Source organism: Mastacembelus armatus, chromosome 22 (assembly GCF_900324485.2).
Source record: "Mastacembelus armatus chromosome 22, fMasArm1.2, whole genome shotgun sequence".
Lineage (NCBI taxonomy): Eukaryota > Metazoa > Chordata > Actinopteri > Synbranchiformes > Mastacembelidae > Mastacembelus > Mastacembelus armatus.
The window spans coordinates 14,596,490-14,623,599 of NC_046654.1; the positions used below are offsets into that span (position 1 = coordinate 14,596,490).

The following is a 27,110-nucleotide window of genomic DNA, read 5'->3' on the forward strand; positions in this document are numbered from 1 at the left end:
GGACTGTATCAGCAGTGCCATTTCCTGCACAACTCTTGAACAACTCTTTTGCTTCTGTCAGTCTGCAGAGTTGACAGACTGTTTTCTCTGTAAAGCCTTCGAATTCCACCCGAATAATTGCCATTTTTCGGGGGGGGGGGGGGGGGGGGGGGGGGTGGTATGCAGATTCAACCTTCTATTGACATCATGTAGGTCCTGTTTTTGTCTTTGTAAGTCTGAGGTGTGGGAGGCAGAAAATCCCTGTCTGCATTAAAGAGATATTTCCTTCCCACCTCCCTGGCCAAGGAGCTGTCTTCTGTGGGGTTGGTAACATTAAAACAGCTAAAACAGAAGATAGGTGTGTACTTTTCCACATGCAAGTGGCTAATTTAGACTGTGCATGACCCTGTGACCTCAACTCATGTGACCTCAAGCTGTATCATATTTAACATCTGGATGTGTGAGATAGCAGTTGGCATAGCTTTTGACTAATTTTGTACATCACTGAGATAACATCACTAGAGAGATGATGATGCTTGTATTAGATAATAGCAGCTTTCATTTAAATGTCATGTTAGTAAATGACTGACACATTAGCTTCATAGGTAGCTTCTTTTCTGCACTGGTCTGGCTGTGTCCCCTGCACTCAGCCATCCAAAGGAAGCCACCAGGCTGACATGGGGATACGTCCCTGTTAGCTCTGCTGCGTGCGGAGTTGCATGTGAGTGTTTGTAGATGGAAACTGCACAATGATGCTTTGTCACCGTTTCACCAAGAGGACTGTTTTTAATCTGGTCAGGAAGTGGATGGTTGACATTTCTTATTTCAGCTGACACCGCAGAAAGAATCTGACACTTTTAACACCATAACTGTTGTTTCTAAAGCAATACCTGGCAGGGAATAAACAGCCAACTTGCAGCCTGGTGTATTTTTAAAGCAGTAGCTGATCTGTTTACATCTGCTCTTCACTCTGCTTCTTGGTGTTTGGTAGTGTGTGATTAGACAAACTACATCTGTTCCCACCTAATATTATTTAAGAGTAAACACAGTTTTAGCCTTTCTGTGTAAACTGAAAAGAAAAATACCCCAAAAGACATCTTATAATAAAAAAAGCACCTTTAAGGGAGGAACTATATATAAAAAAAAAACCCAATTAAGGGCTTTTTTTTATCAGTTTGTTCACAGGTAGGAGGGACTTCTTTGAAAAACCATAACATTTTGTGAAAAGCAGTAGATGTAGAGAAGTGTGGGTAAGAAGCACAGTGGCTGACAAGTTCATGTTCCTGGTTAGAAATAATTGATGTAATCTCCTTCAGCCATATGACTAGACATATGTTCACTGTGGTGGTTCACAGTTCTTTAGCCTCATTGTCAGCAAAGGATCTAAGTCCTATCCGAGACTTATACACCAAGAGAAAGCCTGCAAATCCCAATTAAGTATATTTAGACAGCTACCTCAGCCTGGTAGCAGTTACTTTGGTGGTTATTTAGTGAGGCTGGCAATTGCAGCCTCTTCCCTTTAATTAGCTCTAAGTAAGTGAGTTCATGTTACTAAATACAACTGCAACTCCAGTATGAATAGTGTCTGTCAGTCTCTGAGGATTGTTTGTGTGTGTTTGACCAGTAAACAGGAATGAAACTACCCCAGTCTGGTGAGCATGTAGTTCAGGTAAGACCTGCTGATGCTTATCCCAAAGTTAAAGGACCCAGAGCTCATGCTTAGAGAAAATCTCTCATCTGCCAGTTTTGGTGAAATCTTATGAAACCTCACAGCACACCTTTTTCCATCGACTCATCTTACATATGAAATTCCTAAGACTGCCAGGGGGGATTTTCATTAGTGGAAGATTCCTTTACCTCTCATTGACCTGCGGTTCTCCTCTCCACCTGTTGAAGCATGTCTCTGATAGGGGGGAAAAAAGCAAAATTGAAGCATATTAGAGATCTGCAGGAGACCTGTTGTCCGCACCAAACCAAATCAAAGCGACACATTGCACAAATCTGTGCTCTTGTGCGTGAAGCACGGACTTGGTTGGCCAAGAAGTTTATGCATCAGCCATATGAGACTTAAACAAATATTCAAACAGTCAAAGCAAACAAACAGTTTATTTATAATTCATGCTGTTTTTCATGTGCTAGTTTGGTACAGAGCTCATTTGCAGGTGCATGAGGTCTGGCTTAGTGGTTAGAACTGTTGCCTCAGTGCAAGAAGGGCCTGGGTTTGCAACCCGTCAGGGGCCTTTCTGTGTGGAGTCTGCATGTTCTCCCTGAGCTTGTGTGGGTTTTCTCCAGGTACTCTGGTTTCCTCCCACAGTCCAAAAACATGTATGTCAGGTTGATTGGTGACTCTAAATTGCCCATAGGAGTGAGTGTGAGTGTGTGAGGTTGTTTGTCTCTATGTGGCAGATTGTGTTTTTCCCAACCAACAACACAAGAACCTAACACAGAAATTAATTTAAAAAAAACCTTAACAACTTTGAACCAGCCAGTGTTTGGTGAATATTTTTCTGCAAATCAACTCACTGTTGCAGCTCTACTGCTGTATACAGTTTGTCCTGTGGTTGACATGCGAGTATAATGTGCAAGTACATTTATGCTCAAAAACTTGAAGATGCACTCAGCCCACTTTATAAAAATGGCATCTTTATTTGTCAGTATTATGATTTGCAATAGAATCCAGCTCCTCCTGTCAAGTGTGGCTGTGCACAGGGTGCTTTTAAGGATCAGTTTCATAACCCTGATTCTTGTTGAGTACGTTCTGGCCTCAGCTGGGCATCAGCTGTAATCCCTGCGTGGCATGACCACTCATTTCTCCTCTGTCTCTCACTCCCTCACCTCACTTTCCTTCTTTGAGTGGATTTAGGCAGCACTGAATTACACATGGCTCAGTGTTAGAGCCTACACCATGACTGTAAGACTCTTATTCTCTGCAAATCCTTTCCTGGAATTGTTTTGAATGATCATCAAATTAAATAGTGATAGCTACACTGTCGTGCAGCACTCCCTCGGTAGCTTCCAACACAGATATTTAAGAATATCATAAGCCTGCTGGTGTAGGGGATGAAACTGTTGGAACATCCTGGTGCCCAAGGACAAAGGAAAAAGAGGTCACAGGCTGCTGGGCATAAAGAATCCCCACTGACTGTTCATCTTACTTACTTTGTATTGATTGCTCCTTTAGTGAACTGGCCTGTACTTTATGTCTTTGTGGTCATTGGTGCCTAATGCTGTTATTTATATATGTCACACAGCTAGACTTTGACGTGGGTTTCCGGTAACATCTAAAACATTTCCTGTATCCCTTCCACAGAAGCTGAAATAAAGTGGAGGAACAGTAGCATTGGATCAGGCTTTGTACCAGGCAGGGACTATCCCCTAAGTCTAGCAATACACTTTTTCCCTTTATCTAGTGATTTATCTCAGCGTTTTGCTCTAATGGCTGTGTCTGTTGTTAGGAATTAGTGACGATGATGCTAGTCTCTGACCTGCACTGCCTGAACAGAATATATAACCTTACACACACTGTGTGTAACATGGTTACGTGAATCTCAACCACAGGCAATAGGCTGCAACAGAAAAAGAGGACTTAACATTTTTATGGCATAGTTAGAGGTTGTCCAAGGCTCACTCTCAACAAGTTTTGTGCTATGTCTCTGTGTATCCCTCCAGGCATCTTTCTTCGTCTGAGTCTGCAGTTTCTAAATTAGCCCAAAGTGTTCTGATTGGAATCTAATAATGCTGGAATAGGCCTTTTTGTTTTACACGTGTCCTGTTGTGTAAGATAAGACGAGGTCGTCTCATTGCAGGCGTAGGTCAGCTGAGGACTTAAATAGCTGAAGAAACACCAGTAAATTTTGCTCGGTGGTTCCAGTTGGGCTGTATCATTGTAATGGAAAACTCTTTATCTTTATCTGACACTCCCTTTTGTTTTCAGAGGCTGTGTGATTTGTGACTGGGATGGTGATTTTCTTACCGTCAACAAATTCCATGAAAAGACAAAAACCTTCAATGGATTGATCCTAATAAGCATTGTCTGGGCAACCAAAGCCTGACAGCTCATGTCTCTGTGTCTCACTGGGTAACATTTCCTCTATTATGATAAGGTTGGGCAATGTAGTTTTGGTGCTTGTTTGTATCTCCCCCCCCCCCCTCCAGTGGGAGATGAAGGGTGGAGATGGGTGTGTCTAACCAGACCCAGATGAATGTACTAGGATTCCCTCCTCTCACTCATCCACTGAAACCAATTTGTCAGAACACGTACAGCTCTGTGCTTGGAAGCTTCTTTCAAATCTGATGCAGCACTCTTGATTCGTGGACCTTCCTGGAGCTGTGGAGTCCTGCTGGGGCTTTGACTGTTGTCCTGGAAGTCTTTGTCTTTTTTTCTTATGTTAAAACCAAGCTAGTCCACTTTTCTCCTGGTACACCCTCCTCTTTCCTCAAATCCTAAAATAATCATCCATTACAGACTTGGTTGAATGTCTAACTGCACCAGCTTACTCATGCACTCACAGCTTCACTGATAATCTGGTGTCACTTGTAGAATGAAGTCAATAGCAAAGATTTAGAAAGATGTTCCCGGACACTGCTGGAACATTAACTCCTACGGTCTGTGGTGACTGTTAATCATCGTGTGAAGTCACATTACGTCTGACTCAGTCACACCAAACCCAGGTCACCTGCTCAACTTTGTCACCTTCCAAATGGCTTGTGGTTCAGAACAGTCATTGACTGCAAGAAAGAATAAGTGTTTCCAGCTGTAATTCATCTTTTTCTGTCCTTAGCTACTGGACAGTCATATCATGTGTTTAGTGCAGCATTATCATCAATTTATAGCAGAGAAATGCTATTGTTGTTGGCTGGAAGCAAGCTAAATTGGAGTGAAATAATGACTAAGCTGTCAGGATGGCACTGTGTTGCCTGTAACCCTGCATGCACCTGTCCTTCTCTTGCAGCCTTGTTGTAATAACTACATTATTTAGCCTATCTCCCAGCGTAGCAGAGCAGTCCTGCTGTTTCCACAGCGATTAAACTGTTGTATCTCCCTAACTGTCCATTACTTCGGCTATGTAAAAAGTGAGTATGTGAATTTATAGAGGGAATTTAAACTTGCATATTCATTTGCATTTTTTTAAAACTTTTATTTCAGTGACTTCCTTTTTCTCTTTTATTTGCTTATGCTTTATTTATGAACATCTCGGTGCCGCTGTCGGTCTTTTCTCTCATCTCCTCCCCTTCTATCTGTCTGTCTCTCATCTCCTCTTCTAAAAACAGGGGCAGGGCCAGGAAGAGCTGATCCCCTCTCCTCATTACTGTCACTGGAGCTGGACGTTTACAGGGAGAGAGGGAGTGACTCCCTTGTCCAAGTCGTTTGCTTCATGTTCCCTGTTTTGGCTTTAACCATAAAATACCTACCACCACTCCTTCTGGTAGTCAAATGCTAAGCACAGGCTCAGTACTCAAATCCCTTTGATGATAATTCCAGAGATCTCTGTGCTGTCTTGCCTCTCCTGATCTCTTGTTGCATCAAAAGGGCACAGCTGTCTCTGTAGTTGTAGTTTCATTAAAGCTTGAGGAAAAGTCCCGGCTTATGTACAGATTCAAATGATCAGATTTTAAAGGCGAGGCTAAGGATCTCTCCATTGTATTTTCCTCCACAACAGTCCTGTGTGACCAGCAGAGGAGTCAGATTACTGCAGCTTGGCCTGACACTCAACGACAACAGAAGCTGCGCACGTTCTGCACGCCTACATGTCCACTGAACCCCACATCTCCAATAAATTGAATTCTGCAAATACTGGACACTGCTAGTACACACTCCAACCAGCAATAATACCATTACAGAAAAAATATTAGAGAAAAAGGCAAAGTGGCCAGGAGAAAAGGTGATATGTTAATTTTTTGTTATTGAGACTTATTTTTTTTTTTTTAATTGATGTTCAGACCGGGCAGCACGGTGGATGAGTGGTTAGTACTGTTGCTTCACAGCAAAGAAGGTCCCAGATTCGCAACCCAGCCTTTCTGTGTGGCGTTTGCATGTTCTCCCTGTGCTTGTGTGGGTTTTCTCCAGGTACTCTGGTTTCCTCCCACAGTCCAAAAACATGTATGTCAGGTTGATTGGTGACTCTAAATTGCCCATAGGAGTGAGTGTGAGTGTGTGAGGTTGTTTGTCTCTATGTGGCCCTGTGATGGACTGGTGACCTGTCCAGGGTGGACCCCCTGCCTTTCACCCAAAGAGAGCTGGGATAGGCTCCAGCAGATCCCTGGGACCCTGAAGAGGAATAAGTGGGTATAAATAATGGATGGATGGACCATGTTCTTGAAATGGTCATGAAAATCAAATACAGCGAAAATACTGCAGAGTCCAAGAACAAATTTGTGCTGAATTCATTATGACCCTCTCATGCTGTGTGAAATGCCCTTAGACACATTCTTTGTGCTGGGCCTTACTGGTGGACTTACTGGAGACTTGATTGCAGCAGGAGGAGACAGAGGGGATGTGAGCAGATTTCCATTTAACTGGCAGAGGGAACTTTTACGGTGGTGGTGTCATTATGGGCTGATGATGTTTTAACAAGGGGCTGCCAAGGGTTATAAACATGGAGAGTATGGGGTACTGCAGCATTAGAGTATTGAGCAACATTAACTGTCCAATAAAGAGTATGAATCTTAACTTGATCATCAGATGGACAAATTAATATTAGATTTTGATTGGGAAAAGTACCTTTTAAACCAACTTGGTTTCTAAGGTAAGACTGTTCTGCTCCGGATGACAATGTACCAGCTGCAGAAATGAGTCTCACCTGGACAGGGTGTCCTAACATCTACATAAATGTTGAATAGAATTTTCTGTAAGGTATTATTTTGTTTAATAGACAACAGACCGAAAGCAATTTCTCAACTGGAAAGAAAAAACCTCAGGATATTTATTTTGTAGCAGAATAATAACTGCAGGACAAAGCCTGCAACAGCTGTGAGCGGGGTTGTCAATCTAATTGATTGCTGGGATGCTAATCTGCCCGAAGTTCACACAAGTCAGCCCTCGAAGCATCCTTGATAAATCGGGCAGAACAAAAATATTTGGGCTGTGCCTGGCTAAAATAGATGTGAACTGAATTGTAACAATGCTTGGACTGTGAATGATGATGTTTCACAGGCCCATGATAACACAAGTACAGACCAGAACAATGACAAAGGCCTTGTGTCTCTGATGGAGTCATTGCTCTGTGCTTAGTCATGAATATTAATGTTTAAATGTCAGAGGTTATCTGAGGAACTCATGTAAATTGTGTTTTAGGGTGGGTCTTATTTTAGTTCTAGGATTTATTTATTTATTTATTTATAGAATCTAACATTGACACGTGCTGCTTCCTGGAGTGATTTATTTTTCATTCCTAATCATTTTGGCTGTAAACAATAAGAATTTGTTTAGCTCCTGCTCATTGGCTGTTCTTCAATGATACGTTTCCCTGACATCATTACCTCTGTTGTAGTGTGTTAAATATTAATACAGTGGTTTGTATGTGTGTAAAGTTGTAGAGGTGGGAGCTCGGAAATCATTAAAAGTTTTCTATAGAGCCTGGGTCCAAGCACTGTCCCGTAAAGACCCGCAGGAGCCAGAACTGTAATTAATGAACTACTTAGGCTCATTATCTACACCATTCTTTGAAGATGATTAGCTAATCAAAAAAATCAGGCTTGTTACAGTCACTGATGTTGGCAGCAGTCATGTCTCTCTTCCTATCCCCTTCCACTCAGCAAACATCAGCACACCTTTCCCCTCTCTGGCTCAGTTACAGGCAGTGTCAGCCAGGCGAGCGGCGCTCACTGACCAGGAGCTCCAGTGTGGCCAAGAAGCCTTTGAAGTTTGCTCTAATCAGCAGGGCAGCTGCTGAGAGCTGCCTTGGAGGGGGCTGGTTCTAGTGGTGGTTAGTGGAGGTGCTTGGTTGTGTGAATACAAATGTGACCAGCAGGAAAATGGATTATTATTCCAAACAAAAGAGCACTCTGGATATACGCACCAGTCTAAAAATAGCTCAGGTTCATATGTTGCTCGTTTGAACTTCCCATTTTGTGAGGTTTAAAAAAAAAAAAAAAAAAAAGAAAAGCTCTTGTTTTATTGTTCTTTATTCATCCTCTTGTCTATTTAAGGCAGGTTGGACAAAAATAGTTCATCTTCTGCATTGTCTGGTTTACAGTAGGCTCCTCATTATCTCTTGGCATAGGGGATCCCACAGAGTACTCCTCCCTGAGGCTTGCCTTGGAGAGGCTCACATCTGATACCTCAGCTCGAGTAGCACCAGCCTGCTGCTGTGGCAGTGTGTGTGTGTTATGTGAATGACATCTCTCATAAACCTCAAATCGCTCTGTGTTTTCAAAGCACATCTGACAGATTGTAGAAATTAAGCAGAGCATTTCACCGTTTGTAAACACTGAAAATCTCTGGACTCTGTTCACGGTTGCTTTTCCAAACATCAGCAAGCTCTAAGGCCATACTAACTGAGGCTAAGCTTGCATTATCATATTTGCGTAACTGTCTGCAGATGTCCTAAGTGGGCATGTCTCATAATGGACATTTATAGTCCTCTTGGACCATTTGGTAACTTGATTTAGGTCATGAGTAGCAGCTAGTGATTCCTGCCGCAGATTATATTACAGTAAGGGCACTATTTATCCAGGCACTAATGTAAAGGCAGGATCAGCAGAGGACAGCCTGATCTGTTCCCCACACATAGAAGCCCAAAACCCTTCACTGTCAGACCCAGCCATTATTTAGATATGGGTTTGCTCAGAGCTGCATTTAGACCATTAGAACCATTCCCTAATCGCCCCCCACAGCTGGCTTGGTTTGACTGGAGAAGAATGGGATATTAAAGGTTAGCGTCTGCAGCTTTCTTTAAATGTTTAATGTTCCTTGCATGATGTGCTTTCTTCAGCCCTGTGACAGTGTAGTATAAAATACGAATATATTCATAAAGCTTTGACAATGGTTCACTTACTGGTCTGGCCATTTTATGCCTCGGTAGTCTTGTGTGGAGGGTTATTATTAAGACTGAAGGTTAGATTGAACATTCTGGTTTTACAACCATTTTTAGTTCTAACTCTAGAAATTATAATTTTGTGTCATTCATTTTCTGATTTGATCATGTTTGCCAATTATTAGTCTAGAGCTCAATTAGCTGAGCTTTTTAAAAAATTTTTTTTGGGGGGCAGTTTTTGCCTTTATTTGACAGGACAGTGGAGGGAGGAAATTAGGGGAGACAGCGAGGGAAGACATGCAGGTTATGACGCCTTGCTCGGCAGTCGAACCGGTGAGCGCACCACCAGTGGCCCCCAACTTTTTATTTTTTAACTGTTTAAAAAAAATTGACAAAGTCCAGTTAATCTCAGGGTAACACATTTAAATGTCTTGTTTTGACTGAGCACTGATCCAACAACCAAAAATATCCACTACAAAGCCATTATTCCCATTTGAAAAATGGGAGCCAATGAAGTTTTGTCATTATCTAAAGTTTAAAAAATGGATACCAATTAGTTTTCATTTCAGGGTAAAATACACTCTTGGTGGACACTGCTTGGGTTAACCCAGCGATTATTGTCATTGTGCTTTGTACTTGACTGTTTTTGAAGAGATAAATGTCACATTTACAGTAAGCCCATTCTGGCAAGTCCATAAACCTTTTATGTCAGCCTGTTTATTGTTGGCTGAAAACTGAAGAGACTGTTCACTTCCACTCAGTTCCTGCTGTTTGTGTAACTAGTTCCTAATTGACTCGAGTTCAGTCAGTGCTTTAGTCCTATGATCAGACACACCCAACAGCCCTCCCGCTGGTACGCTGTAATCTGAACAGCAAGATATCATCTTCAGTAGCTCACCAAGACTTTCTCTGATAAAAGGCCACCACTGATGTTTCATCTGTTTACTTACGTTTTCCTTTCATGACATTTGTGCTTGTATTTGTAGACAGGTCAGCTGAAACGTGTGAAAAGAATTAAAAATTTCCAAGCAGCAAAACCAAAGTGCAAACTTCCTCATAAAGGACACTAAGGTTTTTAAAGCTTATATATCACCATCACAAACTGGTGCTAATGTGCTGATATTATGAACAGCACTCGCATGCTAGTCTGTCAACAAACCTGCTTTTTCTGCTCCTTTTCTCTCACTTTTCCCAGCAGCCCAGAGAGCAGAACTCTAACACAGGCAGCCAAAAAGATGACCCACTTTTTGATTCAGGTTTGCAAGAAAAGTTTGGCGCCCTATAGTTTATTTTAGCTAGCAGTATGTTTTGTTTTTTTTTCTCACATTTTTGCAGGGAGAAAATAGATTCATTTTAGCCTTACTGCAATTAGGAATTGCAAAAGCATGTGCTTATTACACACAGCCTTAATGAGGGTATGGTTTGGCTGCTGTTGTGTCTAATCTAGGAGTCTAATCTAAGAGTCCACCCACTCCACAAGTGAACTGGGAGAACGCTGACAGCGTGGCTCTTAGCCTGCCTTACAGCAAAAAGCAGCGAGTGTGTTGTTGAGCATAAGTGTCACTTGTGTGTGCCTCTCCTTCTCTCAGAGCTTCCAGAGAACTGGACGGACACGAGGGAGACCCTGCTGGAGGGTATGGCGTTCCAGCTCAAGTACCTGGGGGTCACGATGGTGGAGCAGCCCAAAGGAGAGGAGCTGTCTGCGGCAGCCGTCAAGAGGATAGTGGCCACGGTGAGAGACAACACACTCACATTTAACTGAAACAGCTGAAAACAAGGGCAGCCTCCACTCCTAGAATATTTTCTCCCCATCATCACCTCAGACATTTGAAAATCATAGTCATCCAGTGTGTTGCTCCTGTCCCGCACCTGTCTGACACCTTGGTGGAAAAGTGGCGGGTTGCCTGCTGACTTTTCCCCCGTGAGGCCCGGGCTGGCATTTAAAAAAGGATGCAATTAGTTTGGACACTGTTGCTTAGGGTATGGCTCAGTCTGCCTTATCATGATAGAAAAGGCTTAATGTTATTGGATCTGGCAGCTCAGTGGATAATGAAGTTAGCAGCGGCAAAATGGTGGTTGCAGGGACATGGTGATGGATGGAGAGCGAGGCAGAGGCACTGATTGGGCCTAATCTGTTGGCCGCCCTTGGTGTTGCTCTGAAAAGGATGATAGGTTCAGAATGCCAATTTTTTTTTTTTTTTTTTTTTTAACTTGTCATTTTGTGTATTAGGTAGACTTTGTGTAAAGTAATCCTTTTTCAGGGTATAGTTGGAAAAGCTTTCATTTACTCTTGAGGTCCCTGAGGTTGTTGTTTTTCTTGTTGTTGAACTCGTGCAACTCGTTATTCAAATGTGTGTATCATTTGTTAAATGGCTATTGGCATATTTTCATAGTATGAATTAATCTAGCAACTTGATGACAGATAATTGCCTTCCCAATGTGATTATTTTTGTATACACTGTATATATCCCTCGCATCAGTAGATTCTGTATCTCTAGTTTGATTAGAAGCGAGCAGTCTGCATGGTAATTTACAATGTTCTTATGTCTCCCTCACTGACACGCCCCTTGTTCTCTCTGTGGCCTCCACCCTTTCTGTCTCCCTTTAGGCCAAAGCAAGTGGGAAAAAACTCCAGAAAGTCACATTAACAGTTTCTCCACGAGGCATCATCCTTTACGACAGTACGTCTAACCAGCTGATAGAAAACATCTCCATATACAGGTCAGTCCTATTGCAACTTGTCAGGCCAATTTTATTTTAAAGTGTCTTGTGCATTGTGACAGACAGCCTGACAGAGTTGGCTTGCCCCGTTTACGCAATACTACTAGTAAATGCCTACAGATTTCTCTTGCCTGCTGGAGCCTGCATGCCTAAAGCAGCCTAAACTCCGTTGACCTCACTTTTGAAAATTCCACATTTATGAGTCTACATATGAAAGCAGGACAGGGCTTTCCATCATTTTTCCCAGCGTGAACAGACTTATGTTGAATAATTTCTTCTAAAAGCCGGCAGAACGAGGACAAAATCACATTTGCTGGCAGTTTTCTGAAGTTATCTTAGAACAGTCTGATTGACAGGTTGTCTTCACTGATCGTGATTCCAGCTCTCCAATGTCACTTTGGGATGATGAGCTATTTTAGAGAAAAGTCTTGCCACCTGCTGCATCACTTGTCAATGATTAACAGTTTCCCTACTGTGCAGGATGGAGTTAATTTATCAGCATTTATCTATATTAAAATTCTTGTCTCTACATTGCTAGATTGTGTTTTCATATTGAACTTCAGTAACTTTTCCACAAACATCCATCTTAGAGGCAAGGGAAAGCAGAATGACACATACCACTGTCTTAGGTTAAGATGAAATTTATTTCATAACATGTATATGTTGCTGTAAACTGTAAGGGCATCAAAATACACCACAGATCAGATTGCACAGACTCTCAATATCAGTTGTAGTATTGCATGTGTAGCTTTGATTCATTGACAATTCGTGCTGCAGCTGACAATTATTGCTATTATTCGATTAGTTAATCTTCTTCTTATTGTCTGGCTTCATTGTCTGGTATTTGAAATGCCATAAAATTGTGATACAAGCCCATCAAAATCAAGCCAAATTTTGTGCTGATTGCTTTGTGCTGAAGTGCAGTTTCAATGAGGCGATCAGATGTAAACAGGAAATACTCGGTTATCCTGGTTTCAACTGCTTTTTTAACCTATAGTTGTTAAATTTTGGCCATCCCTATTAATAAAAGTATGCTGGATTTGCTACAAGCTGCTCATGTTTGCAGTGTACTGATGGATTTACAAACGTGGGTGTTTCTTTGGGATGGATGTCAGAGATAAAGATATCACAGTGAAAATCTGCGTCAGGCCTGTGCATTCAGATTTGATGTGTTATCGCTCATGAGAAGAACTGGATTTAAGTACCTACAGTAAATTGACTATTTGAGCTGTGCTATGTTGTGGCTGTTGACCACATTAATAAATGCAAGCCAAGCTACAATAACAAACTTCCTCTTTTTTAAGACCATGAACATGCAGCTTCTTTGCCTCAGGTCTCTCTCATTTTGAAAACTTCTGGGCTATATATAATAATTTCAGCTTTCATACTGTATGTGGTGGTTATGTACAAAAATACCTAAAACCTTTTTCTGGACCGCACGTCTAGCAAAATGCCACACTGATATTCAGAGAACATGAAGTACATAAATACCAGAGTAATTAAAAAGGCCGTCTGCGTGATGTGAGTCCGGCTGCGACCTCTGGATGTGTGAAGACATAAAGCAGTTGGTTGGGTCTCGCACCCTGGGAGGCCTTCTCCTCCGCAGACATCTGCTGAGAAGATGGACGATCAATAAAAGAAATGGATTTGCCTAGACACCCAATTTCCCCACCATCCTCCCGCAAAAACGCTTGCCAGTAAATTTCGGTTGTTTTATTCAGGCCACAACTGTGATTCTTTGCCTCCTCAAACTTTCACCTGCTTGTTTTTATTTTTTCCGTACAGTATATTCCTTAGGCATTAGTTAACAGAGTATGTGACTATGCCACAGTGAAGTTGGATCACAGGGCTGATGCTCAAAGGAGAAAGGAAGGACAGATGCCACATATTCATTATAGCGTCCTTCATCGTTTTGGGTCTCCCTTCCCACCTGGCCAGTGAGCCTGTCACTTTGGTATTAGGATAATGATGTGCTGATCAAATAGTGCAAGAAAGCTATTTGTGGAGCAGTACAGCTTAATTTAAAAACCCTCCTCTGCACCTGAGACTGACAAGCAAGACTGATCTCTCTCTCTTTCTCTCACATGTGCACTCACGCACATAAGCACACACACACACACACACACACACACACAGAGAAATCTCACATCAGTAGATGACTTTTTTTTACACCTCAACCAGACAGGAACCTCTGCTAGCTGAAACCTACCTTTCTCACCCTCTCTCTTTCACCTCTGTCTGTAGGATTCTTTTCATGCACTTTACGGGGCCAGGCCCAACCTCTGTGTAGAGGTTGTTACACAGGAGAGTGAAAGTGTGTTGTAATAACTTTCAAAATAGACAGTAATGGCATCTTTCTGGGGGAACAGCACAGATGTCCATAGGACATGTTTCATTCAATTTCGTGAAGAAATTTTTAGAGAAGTGCTCGGTCAAACAGTTTAAATCAGATTGCTGGATTAGTTTAGGGACTTAGTACAGATGGAGTTTCACCATGGCCTCACTTGATTTGTGATGACTGAGTTTTTAATTTAAGTGTGTGTGTGTGTGTGTGTGTGTGTGTGTGTGTGTGTGTGTGTGTGTGTGTGTGTGTGTGTGTGTGTGTGTGTGTGTGTGTGTGTGTGTGTGTGTTTTTTTTTTTCTTTTTTTTTTTTTTTTCTTCAGAATATCATATTGCACGGCGGACAAGATGCATGACAAAGTGTTTGCCTACATCGTCCAGAGCCAACACAATGAGACACTCGAGTGTCATGCGTTCCTCTGTACTAAGAAAAAAATGGTGAGTAAATAAAAAGTCCAGTAGGTCTATTCATTTGAAAGACAAAGCTGAACATACTCCTGCCTGGGTCCAAATATCAGATATGTTTACTCTCATATTGTTTCCCTTTTTTTTTAAAGAATTACGTTTAGACTTTAAAACTGTGTTGCTTTCTTTCCAAGAAAGGTGGATGAAAATATTTATATCTGTCATATGTTTGCATTCAATAAAAAACTATATCTAGCAGCTGATTAGCTTAGCTTAGCAATAATGGCTGGAAATAGAAGGAAACAGTTAAACTGGCTGTCTGAAAATAACGTCCACCTCACCACACATTTAAATCTCTCTGATCAGCAGGTGAAATAGAAATAAGGGAGCTCTTCTTCTTGCTGTCACTTAATATGAGAGGCCGTCATCATGGCTTGTAGTGTGTATGTGTCAAACATGTCTGTGTATGCACGCTGACTGTAGTATCAATAGAAGTCTGTCATCCATAAGGGAAAGGGGAAACACAATATGATTCAACAGTGCCACAAAATCCCTCTTTCAAAATGACCATGTATTTCATCACCACCTCTGTAACAGCTTCAACAAAAAGTGGATACTATCGCCTTCATGAAAGGAGGATTTCTTTTTTTTTTTTTTTGCAGGAGTCCTATATTAGACATGTTAGTTTTAGCTTTTTGTATCTGCTAACCAAGTGTTTAAATACAGTTTTGCTCCTGGTGCTCAGTGAAATGCAAGGAGAGCGAGGAACAACTGCGCTGTCACTGAGGGACTAATATTTAGTCAGGAGAAAGACGAGGAGTGAGAACACAAGGGTGGGGAGGATGTCATACCTCTCTTAGCATTCTCTCCATCCCTGGAGTTTTGTAGAACGAGGGAGCCACTCCCTCCTCTTCCTTCCTCTCACTAATTTAGTTCTGGCCCAAAGGCCACGTATCCTCCCAGTTATATAAACAACTTGTCTTGGAGCCCATGGGTTTCTCTTCCTCCTCTTTGAGTGTCTGTGAAGGAACTCCTCCTTGTGTTAGTGGTCAGTTCCTGTTTTTACCATGGTCATAGCTCCTCGACTTCCTAGTGTTTTCTTTTCTGTGGATATGAGTGTTATTCATCTTTCTTTTATTCTTTTGCTCTCTCACTCTCTCTGCTCTCTCCTTCCATCAGGCCCAGGCGGTAACCTTAACGGTGGCTCAGGCTTTCAGAGTGGCGTTTGAATTCTGGCAAGCTGCCAAGGAAGGTACGGATGGCTGCCCCCGACAACTGGAGGGTGACGGATGAGTGAAAACGTCCCCCCCCCGCTGCCCCTACTGTATACACCCCATATCCCCTCATAGCAGCCAACCAGTGATCTTGTCTTACCTACTCAGACACGTCTGTGTGTGTCTCTGTGGCCTTGACCTTGACACCCTCAGGTGGGGTCAAGTGAAAAGCTGTAGAGCTGTTTGGCTGCTTCTGCCAGTCACTGTTGTCCTTCTCTCTCTCTCTCTCTCTCTCTCTCTCTCTCTCTCTCTCTCTCTCTCACACTTCATTGATTGGACCAGTACATCCCACAATGGTTAAATCATCACCCAGGGACCGTAGAAACCTGTTCTAGTTTAGTGATGCCTCTTTATTACAGGCAACTCGGTCTTGGTTTAAAACCCCGTCTAGGTATCGATGTGGGAAGGTTTGCCAGGGGCATTGTTGGGCTGACTGGAGTAAAACTTGTCCATGTCCTCTACGTTGAGAACAGGACTCAGATGTGTAGCTGGGTATTCCCTTGATATATTTTACTTTTACTGCACCAAAAAAATGTTGTTCTCTGTATATTTCTATTTTCTGTTTAGTCAAGCTTGTAAAGCATTCAACCCTTTGAATTTGTGAGGCCCCATAATAGAAGACCATTCACAGGACATCAGCAGACAGTGTGTGTTCCAGCACAAATGTGGACACAGCAGGCAGTCAAAGTGCTGTGTAAGGACGGTGTGGCACACATTCTTTTGCACAGCTCAGCAGAACATGCATGTAATTTACTGCATGTGTGACTCCAGTGTAAATGGGTGCTTGTTGCCACATAATATTGGTTTCTGTAGCACCAGCCCCCACCCATCTTCTTTCTCTATACATGTGTGTTGCCTTGTGGGTGCTCTTTGAATTTTATGATTAATCCATTGTTGCTGTCTGTCTTGTTTTGCACCTGGCACCTTTATTGCCCCTTCTGTCTAACCCCGACCCACCCCCAACCAAATCCAAGCACTCATTTGTATTTATTATAGGGAGTGAAGAAGACGAGAGCGAAAGAGGGGGATGGGGAAGAGAAGACAGGGCGAGAGAGCATGAAAGGCGGGGCACGGAGGGGTGTTGGGATGGCAAGGGTGTTTGAGAGAAAAGAAAATGATTGTGTGCACGCGTGCGTTTGTGTGTCAGCGGGGGCTCAACCCCCTGACAGATTCAGTGTCTGTGCCATTGATCCTGTCTCATGCAAAGGCGAGCTCATTTATTCACACATTTCTACCCCTTGTGCTGCGATGTTTAGGAATGTTTTAATGTGGGCTCATTTCCATTAAGGATGTTAATTATCCCAAAATCAAGACCACAAGCCTCTGCCTCACGCCTCTTCCTCTGCAATTTTAACTTACATATTAAATTTGCTGCCTTTCCCTCTTTCGCCTTACACATTTTCTTTCGCATATCTCTTTATTTTCTCTCGTCTTGCTTGCTCTTTCCTTCTGTCACTGTTCTTCACCTGTCCTTGTCCCGTGCTTATTGACCCATTTCATCTGCAGAGCTAGTTCAGTAAAGTGTCACTGAAGGGAGAACTGATGCAGAGTCAGTAGGGGGTTACAGAGTGCAAAGGAGGAATATTTGTTTCAAAAAGTAGTAGTGGCCTGCTCTTGCAACAGGGAAGAACTAAGAGAGATGGAAGGAGGTGGGGAAATACATTTTGAGTGTTTAATTAAAGATACAAGACGTCTGAGGATCAAGGCAGGGAGTGGAGGGTGTCTGTCTCCTGTATGTCTGTCTGGTTTGCTGCTTCTGTTTCTTACAAACTTTCCTCCACCACCCACAGTGGTTCTCCACAGCAGCCCACCACACATTCCTGACCCACTTTTCTCTGTATATTACAGCTGCCATCTCTGTTCGTAAATCTGTGTTCATAGAATATTCACTGTAAACAGTGCAGCTGCCTTTGAACTGGTGTATCTTTAAGCTGGCTCCATGTTTAGCAGGAGTTTGATACTCTAGTCGGAGTAAAAAAAATATACACACTGTTGGTGCCAATGGGAGAAAATGGGTGCCTGGGGAAAATTTTGTCCTGCCATTGCTAAGCTACCAGGACACATGGGAAATGGGATTTTTTTTTTTAGCAAGGATGGTGATGAAATAAAAACACTTCTTTGGTGTAAGCAAGACTATTGAGGATAGATGGAAATGGACATTGAGTATGTAGCCCCTGGGTCTGCAGCTCACTACCTTAGGGGTTATCACAATAGTGCAAGAGGTCTCGTGCTTTCCTGTGATCTTCTTGGTTTGACTAAGCGCCAACACACAGGAAATGGTGATATTTCACTTTAAGGCAGAGACTTTGTGTAGTAACTCGTTTAATTAAAAAAAAAAAAAGTGGGTCATAGAAATTCTCAGAATAATGCATTCTTGTCCCTGGTTATAGAACTAGGAGTAAGTCAACTTATCATAGCACGACTTAGTCTAAAAAAATCAGGCTTTGTGGTTTCTTGCTGAAAATCAATACAGGTGAGTTTGTATATTCATCTCACATCGACTCTGAGGTAGGAGAGATTTTAGTGCTGGGCTAACTTTAAGCCTAGGAGTGATACTGAAATGCTTCATGAATACTGGCCTGAAATCACTCTGTTTAAGAGAGCAAGTTGAGCACAATATTTAATGAAAGCTGTTGCATTTGCTCTGTAAAAGTAAAGCTTCTTAGCTGGTGAGAATGTTTGGAGCATTCAAAGCCTATTATCCGTCTGACCCCTTGGCCTGACTACTCTGTTTAAAGAATTACTTCTACGATCTTTGGAAACCAGGCAGGACCTGTAGGTTTCAGCTTGAGTAATGGTGTTAACCTTTTACACGCTTGGTTAGTGAAACATTTCACACCCATATTTGTAGTTGCTAGAAAAGTAAACAGTTCCTTTTAGCAATGCATTGCAAGGTCATTCTTCATTGGGTGCAAGTTCCTGAATCATAGCTGGCCTGTTTTTTTTTTTTTTGGTCTTCCTCTGCCCTTATATCCGGTACAGAGAAAGAGAAACGAGTGAAGTCAGGTTCAAACGGGGAAGGAGCCAGCAACTCTCAGTCGGACAGCTCGGCCAGCGTAGGCAGCCTGAAGGAAGGAGGTGAGTCATGTCACCCACCATCATGTCTCTCTCTCTCCCTGTCTCCGCCCCCAATGTCTCTGTCACCCTCTCTCTCTCTCACAACAATCATAGCCTCAAGGGAAGGAGGAGTGTTCGGCCACTTGTCAAATGTTGGCCAATATTGAGGCTGCAGGTCAGCTGAACACAATGTGCATTGGTTTTTTTTTTCTCTTACTAATCATTGCAATAAACATCAAATGACATTTTTAGGTGATTATGTATGATGATAATGGTAATGATGATGCTTTTTTTTTTTTTATTAGAAAATATTAAAGCGTGCTTGCTGCTTTGTGCGTCCATTAAAAACAAATCTTGCTTCGACAGCGCTGATGACATTTTATGATAATAAAGAACTGTTTATGGACACGACATCACTCTTTGACTCTGGCTGCACAGTTACAGCCCTGTTTGTATAAAAAGCATTAAAAATAAGACGATGTGTATTCAGTGACCTCATTGTTCAATTAGATTTCATAAGATTCTTGGACTTTAGACATGGGTCATGTCTTCAAAACATGTTGTTAACATGCACAAAACAGGACAGCCTTAAGGTATTATCTCCATGTAGTGTGCACAGCCTAACATGAAATTAGATGGGAAGCATCCTGTTGCCACTGGGACAATTACTGTACACTTCCTCCTCATAACACTGTCTTCTTTTTCCCCCCTGTGTTTGTTTGTACCTACCTATTTTTTTTTTTTTTTTTTTCTGTGACATTTTTTATGCACCCAGCCACTTTTAGTGTTTTCCCTCATCCTTTCAGTTTTTAGTATCCAAAAACATCAGCTTTGTACCGAGCTTTCCCCTCTGTCCAGCCAGGTGGCCTCAAGCCAGTGAGCGATCTCTCTAAATCTGTTCTGACACGTTATTTGGTGCCGTGCCGTTGAATGTGTAGCGTTTTATGACTGACACGGGTTTTAAGGATGAGCCCCAGTGAGAAGACTCTTCAAAGTCAGAGTTGAAAACAGATTCTGGTAACAGAGCGGCTTGGTGTGCTTTTTCCATATAACATTATCCCATTGACCATTCTGTAGATCATTAAGCTGCCAGTGGATTAAAATTCTGTGAACCAAATTGGCATAATTGTACAGCGGAGTAATGCTGTACTTTAGAGGCATCCACGTGCCCTTTTGAAGCAGGCTGGGTGTTTTTTTTTTTTTTTTTCTTCTCTTCCAACAGGATTTCGGCACCGGCCCTAAAGCAGTGCCTGGAGACAGCAGAGCTTTAGAGTTATCAGATGGTTACGTTTATATACCCATCACTGTGACTGATCACCCGGCATGCCACTAACTCCCTCTCTCTCTCCACCGCATTGTTGGAAAATTTTGCCTGGTTGAGGATTATCACTGTTATGTAGTATTTTCTTCACATGGTTAAATGTCGGTCTGCAGCAGTCAGTTTATAGTGGTTATTTTCCCAATTAACTGATTATGTTGGGCCATAAATAGACAAAAAATAATGAAAAATGCTCATCACAGTTTCTTGGCACAAAGGAAAGCCCAACTTATTTATCTGACCAACAGGCAAAGACATTTCATTTATTAATTTGAAAAACAACTGAAACATTTAAATGATTATCTGAACAACTGATGCTTCATTTCTTTAAATCAACAAATTAGTTAGTTTACTTCTCATTGCAGTTCTAATTAAATGTGCCAGCTGGATGTTTGCACTCAGCTCCACTACTAACAAATGAACTTTGATCCACCCCTCTCTCCTCCCCATGAATGCCATTCCTAGTCCCACAATATTGCCTTCCTCATAACAGCAAAATACTTTAAATGCCTTTGAGCCAGTGCTGATGGGGAGGACAGATTCAAGGGAATTGTTTTTGAGTGCTGACTCAGTTTATGCACTATGTGAACCTCTTTTTTTTTAAGGAACATAAAGGTTGGGGAAAAAACTAAAGATCACTCAAATTTCAGCACTGAAGTGTGTGTGTGTAACAGAGTTAAGCTGTGCTAGTATTAGAAGAACTACTGGGGTTTTACTGTTCTCGGTGGGCAGCGTTAGTCGAAAGACTAGACTGAAATTAGTGTTGACACACATTAATCATTAGGCAAGAACATTACAAGCTAACCCCATTACACATCCGTGGTGTGGCTGTGGCTAGGCATGCAAGTCAGAGGGTTACTCCATTCTCACTTATCACAAAGTGACAAGTCACAGATGGCTGCATTGATGAGGTACATTAAAGGCTTAATAAGGAAAAGTTAACCTTAATAAAAAAACAAAAAATGGCAACGTACTCCTGCCTGAGATTATAATACCATGGCAGCCCATCAGAGGGTAAAAGGAAGCATAATTACGCTGTCCCTTGGGCAACTAGCATAAGTGTATTCTTTAAAAAGTACAGAAATGCAGTCTAATGGCACATTTGAAAATGTTACCTATGAAATAAAAGCTTTTTCTGTACATTTTCTAAAATCCTGCTTGTTTTTTTGTTTGTTTTGCATAGAAGAGGTAGCCACGGGGAAACTTCTGGACTTAGCCGAGGGAGCCAATGTGGCACTGGTCCACTCAGGGACAAAGCAAACTGAATCGGATCCCTTTATGGTGCATAATCACACAACAGAGAACAACAATACTGTATGGGTAAGACAAGAGTCGGGCTGGTCAGTAAGTTTCAGCTGTGTAGGCTTGATAAGATGGAAAGAGAAGAATGCCATGCAGGCAATATTAATCATTTGGCCCAATTGACCAGTGATGTACTACACCTGCTGTATTTGAAGAGGTGGATATTGCTGCTACCCTGACTTTGACAATAGCCCGTTAAACAAAGTTGGCCTCATCAAATGGTCACATATTTATGAGTGTAGGGCTGCAAATTGCTGAGGTTAACCCCCCAAGACCATTGTAGGTTAGAGGACTGTGCATGCGGGTGATTGTATTAATATCATGATTAGGTACTTGAATTATTATTCTGTTTGTGTTCTGTAGAGAGTAAACATCATTGCATACATGTGTTCTCTCTGGCAGGAGTTGGAGGATGATCTGGACGAGGCTTTCTCCAGGTGAGAACCAGTGTGGATTTGGGTTTTCCCTAAAGTTCGGACTCTAAGCAGCTACATAAGCTGCTGTTCTGGAAATAGCTGTCTGCGGTTCATACTGCCTGCCTGCTCTCGTAATAAACACTACCTCTCCCTCCTCCCTCCTCGCTGTTCACCTCACAAGATGGGAGACAGGCTCAGTTTACCGGCCCTGGCACAGCCAGTACCCACCCTGAGCCCTGCTGCTTTTGGTTTCCCATCATCTCAGGGCCACACACTGGTGTTTTTTGAGCTCAGGAAGCATGTGATTATCAATGGGTGCTGTGGAGGGACATGTTGGTATTTATAGCTGAGAACCGTGGGAAACTAAGTCTGGAATCCTAAAAAACTTTTAGCCACGAGTCTTATTTTAAGAATAATTTAGCACCAATCTTAGAGCAACTGAGCAAGGAAAAGACAAAAACTCTTTATTTCAGTGAGGAGTTTGGACTGACCCTATTGCTAGGTATGATGCATCTTTTTGAAGACTGTGATTGGTTGAGGGGAAAAAAAAAACACACCTCCACAGAAACAAATTTGTGAGATAAGTCTTTACTTTGGGGAAAAACAGGCCTATGTTTTGTATATAATCCTACACACATATTTAAGTCATTTAAAATGGTGCTTCTCTAGTCTGCAATGGACAACAGTGAATGAAATGAAATGAAATGAAATGAAATGAACCAAGGTTCTGATTGTGCCGTTTGTGTGATCACTCTGCTGATGAAAGCTTATGACAGATTAGATAAACTTTATTAATCCATGAAGGGAAATTCTTGTAGTCCTGTGGCAAAAGTAAAAAGTAGTAAAAGTACTGAGTTTTATCTGTAGTAAGATTAAACACAAACATTATTCCTGCTTGATCTGTAATGTTTGGTTAACTCACTGTCATTTAGAGTGTCCAGCATATTTGCTTTCCCTCTTTTCGTCTTTCTGGCGTTGTCTCATCTGCTTAAGAAACTCCTTAGCCTTAGACTTTTTTAAAAGTCCTCCTCCCTACTCCTAACCATTTTCTATCCTAGGAGCTTTTGTTTCGTCACTTGCGGCTACTCTTTGCACTGAAAATGTTTATGAATACAGCCCCTGCCTCAATAATTTTCAAGTTCAGTGTTGACAGGAACGTCTATTGTGCTGATTAGAATTTCTTAAACTCTGTTGTCTCCAAACTGGAGTCTGCGGTGATAAATGTTTCAATTTAGTGTGCATCAGCAAATCAGCTGTGGTGGCCTGATCTAAGGTTGCATGGTTTGCAACTGTTTACAGCTGTTTGTTTTGGACCACCTTAAGATTCATAATTAGTGCATTTATTACCTTTGGCTCTAGCTTTTAATTCCCTCTGCTAATTTGACATCAGCCTTCATATTTTCTCACTTTCATTTATTGAAATGGAGAATGGCCTCCACTGCGTCTGTAATCAAGCACTAAGAGGCCATTTCAGCCCTATTATCACATGATTATTTTTCTGCACACACTGTAATTATACCCCAACACCATTAATCTCAGCTCTGCGATTAATGAAGATGCTCCCTGCATATGCAGTTTCGCATCCACATGTCAATTTCTGTAACTGAAGGAAGTTTATGGGCCTGAGGGCCACGTTGACAACTTTGTCTGTCAGGAGAAGCTGAAGCAGAAAAGAAAACAAGAGATAATTTGTGATACTGTGAATGGGAATTTCTATTATCTTCACTGTTCAGATCTGATTGTAGCACATACAGTTTTGCACAGGTATTGAGATAAGCTCTGGATTAATGGTTTGTTTATAGTTTTAGTAACATGAATGGATCTGTAGTTTCTGAGAAAACTCTTAACAATATTATTTTAGACAGAAACATATATAAACAGCAGAAATTAGTAGCCACAGAAATGGCCTTACATTAAACTTGAGCAGCTATATTAATCAAAGTAACATTGTAATATTTAAACAGTTTACAGCCTGTAGGTAGCAAGTTGTGTGCATTAGGAAACTTGTACATCCTTACTGCCATGCCAAAGTTTTATTCCTGGGACTGTCCTGGAGTTTAATCCCTTTGTGTTTTTTACTGAGTGACATATACATTTTCTTGGATGAGCAGTTTCATATTTTTTGGGTATGAACTGCAGATTCAATCAGATGTCAGGGGTCATTCTTGTGGTGGTTTGAGAGACTGCACTGCCATCTGCTGGCTGAGGAGGGTTAACTGTAGATGTAAAAGGTATGAATGAGCCTGTTGATCGTAGTAAAGAAAATGTGATTATGGTATGTCTATGTTTTCTGTCATGCTCTAATAGAGAAATGGACGTGTTGTTTAATTTTGCTTAACCCTGAGGTTACAGTCCTCGCTGTTCGTCAGCTCAAAGCATGACCTTGTGAACGTAAAGGCAAACTGTGGCCACCTAAATGTATCCATTCACTCTTATGTGAGGCAGTTCAGAATTGTTGCCTGACCTGTGATGTTTCCTTTGCACCCCCAGCCGCAGTCTGGATAGCTTTGAATCCTACTCAGGTAACAATGTCTTTCACCAGATCTAGTGACTTCCACTTCATCCCCTCCCCCGAGTCCACCCAGCATTCAAACCTGCTCATCTATCTGCCTGAGTATCAGTGTTCAACCAGAATAATTAAGACACATCTAGTTCAACATTTTCTTTTAAAGTCATTTACCATTAACATAGTTAGGTACCAATGCATTTTGTATTTACGTTGGGATTAGTTCACAAAGGGAATCACATCTGGCCACATGGGACTTTATTTATCATGATACTTTTCATTAGGTATGTGTTATTATCTCATGTCTATTTCTTACGTTCTCTGCATACTGTACCTACCATTGTTCACAAGTGTTTTAAATCCAATATATTCTCATTACAGATAACAGAAATTTTGATGATTACTTGGTGTTCATTGTAGCAGATGTTAATAAAACGTCTCTTTTCGTCCAGACTCGCTGAGTCTCGCACTAACCCCCAGGTCCTGGACATTGGGGTAAACCCTCAGGACTTCAACGCTGAAGAATGCCTGTCTCCAGGCAAATGGGACCAAGAGGACACGGACTTCAATGCACAACAAGACACCTTTGGGTTCTAAAGTGAGGACTCTGCCAAGAAGGGAAAAACAAAGACAGATGAGAAGAACTTGTGGTAAACCTTGGTTGAAAACTGGAAAAGTGCAAAAAAAAAAAAAAAAAAGGGACGTATTGGACTTCAGGAAGATTTACCATCTTTTCCCTGCTGCCACGTCCCCTCAGTGGTGCAGCCTAGTGGCTCTATGATGGTTGTGCAGGAACATGACCCAAGAAGGGCAACATGAGCAGGCTGCTCACAGAACACGCCAAAGCAATACAAACCAATGTATCCCTTTTATATGAAAAAAAAAAACATGCAGTCGTTTAAAGTTTGTTACCGTCAGCAATTACTTCCTTTTTTGTGTCTGTTAGGCCACTCACTGTTAGTGTGTAATATGGATTGTGGTATTTGCCTGTGTACATTGCAGTGAAGTGTGTGTGTGTGTGTGCGCCTGCCTGTGTGTGTGTGTGCCTGCCTGTGTGTGTGTGTGTGTGTGTGTGTGTGTGTGCGTGCGTGCGTGCACATCATGTAAATGTACCAAATGAGATAAGAGAATTATAATTCGTGTTGTGTTTGACACAGTTAATTATTGACAAAAGTCTACATGGGTGCTGTCACATATAACGTAACTGGATTAGACAGGGAAGGTCACCACTGCACCACCTCCTAGTATTGGGCAAAAGAATAAAGTTACTACCCATATCCTTCAAGGCTTCAGCCTTTGGTTGGGCAACGCAAGCTGTAAAATATGTACGTACGTGTTGGTTGGTCAAAGAACGTTTGTGTGGAAAATGGAGAACAAAATGACAATCTTTTTTTTTTTTTTTTCCTAATGCAAAATCTATTTTTGCACTCCGCATCTATCCATGTTTAAAAGCACACATTTCATGTAAGGGATTTTAATGTCAAAAAGCATCAAGCTCATTATTTAGACTTATTTATACTTATTATATACAGTGTCTATACACGCTCTACCTATTGGACTTCATGTCTTGTTATACAACTTTGAATCACTGTGGGTTCATTGTGATGTTTTGACTTAAAATTTGGACAAGACTTGGCGTAAAGCACAATTATTTTGTTCCACTTTGAGTTTGCTGTCTTATCTTAGATCTGCCAGCAGACCCCATTGATCAACTGGATGATCCTTAGTTGAATGAAAAAAAAAATGGAAGTCCAGAGGGATGAATGTGTTGTATTTACTACCACTCTACCACTGTGTTAAAGTATAATATTGCATTGATTTTGCAAGTTTACCATTTTTTCCAGGGATAGTCTTATTTTTTTGGGCATTTGTTCATGTATAAATTTAATTTAATTCATTAATTTACATCTATTTGAATAAAAGAACAGTTGTGTATTTGTGCCATTTATTCCAAAATCGTTTACTTTGATGTAAATTCTGATCAGTTATATCCTTTTTTTTTTTTTAAACTTGCATCTGTAGTTTCATTGGCACCAAGGCACAAACCAGGGAGAAATATTTGGCATTATTTGTTCTGTCTAGTAAAACAGATTTAGTTTTATTTGCTGATACTTATAAAAACTCACACCATCAAGTTTGAAACCATGTTTTGCTTGTTCGTGGAAGCCTGCTTTTGGTCCATGTAAAGTTATTTTTATTAGCATCAAGCTAATGTGTAGTACCTACACATCACACATGCCAAAACACCTCTAAGGTACTTCATGGAGTTTAATGCAGAATATTTATATCCCTAAAAATATTGTATTATTGTAAAAGCTTATTGTGTAAAACATAAGTGTGTGAGATGAGTTAAATGATTCATTAATTTGCATTAAATTGTTTAACAATGAATCTGCTTTAATCATTAAGTCATTTTTCAGATGTCCTGTTGCTTTTCCACCCTCTCCAACTTGACAATTCGGCACGTTTTCTTTTTGATGCTATATTAAATGTGTATCTTTGGATTTTGGGCTGTGATTCAACAATGATGGCTTTTATTTTTTTATTTAGTATTTTTGACATTTTATAGACCAAGCAACTTATTAAAGAAAAAAAAAGATTGTTTATTTGACATCAGTTTAGAAATTGTTATGTAAGATAATATTCAACATTGTTTCTTTTTTAGGCCAAACACAGTCCTTATGGCCTTGCTGAAAAATGTATGGATCCTCTTCATTTGGCATTTCTTCACTTTGACAGGTGCTCCTTTATCACTAGACCCATCAGGGGCTGAGGCCTCCTCAACTGGGCTGGTACTGACTGGATCTTGGCTCACA

General features: G+C 41.3%; 1 protein-coding gene across 4 annotated transcripts in view; it reads left to right on the top strand.

Moving 5' to 3' along the window:
* ldlrap1b (low density lipoprotein receptor adaptor protein 1b) overlaps nt 1-26,229 on the top strand; it is a 28,194-nt gene extending 1,965 nt beyond the window's left edge. The window contains exons 2-10 of one of the 4 annotated variants that reach the window (XM_026300754.1): nt 10,544-10,686; nt 11,563-11,675; nt 14,340-14,454; nt 15,601-15,673; nt 18,678-18,773; nt 21,254-21,390; nt 21,775-21,809; nt 24,279-24,310; nt 24,747-26,229. In XM_026300754.1, coding sequence (XP_026156539.1) covers nt 10,544-10,686; nt 11,563-11,675; nt 14,340-14,454; nt 15,601-15,673; nt 18,678-18,773; nt 21,254-21,390; nt 21,775-21,809; nt 24,279-24,310; nt 24,747-24,793 — 791 coding nt within the window. In that variant the 3' untranslated portion in view covers nt 24,794-26,229. The remainder of the gene's footprint in view (nt 1-10,543; nt 10,687-11,562; nt 11,676-14,339; nt 14,455-15,600; nt 15,674-18,677; nt 18,774-21,253; nt 21,391-21,774; nt 21,810-24,278; nt 24,311-24,746) is intronic. The other 3 variants (XM_026300756.1, XM_026300740.1, XM_026300749.1) reach the window with 3 other exon arrangements.
* The last annotated feature ends 881 nt before the right edge of the window (nt 26,230-27,110 follow it).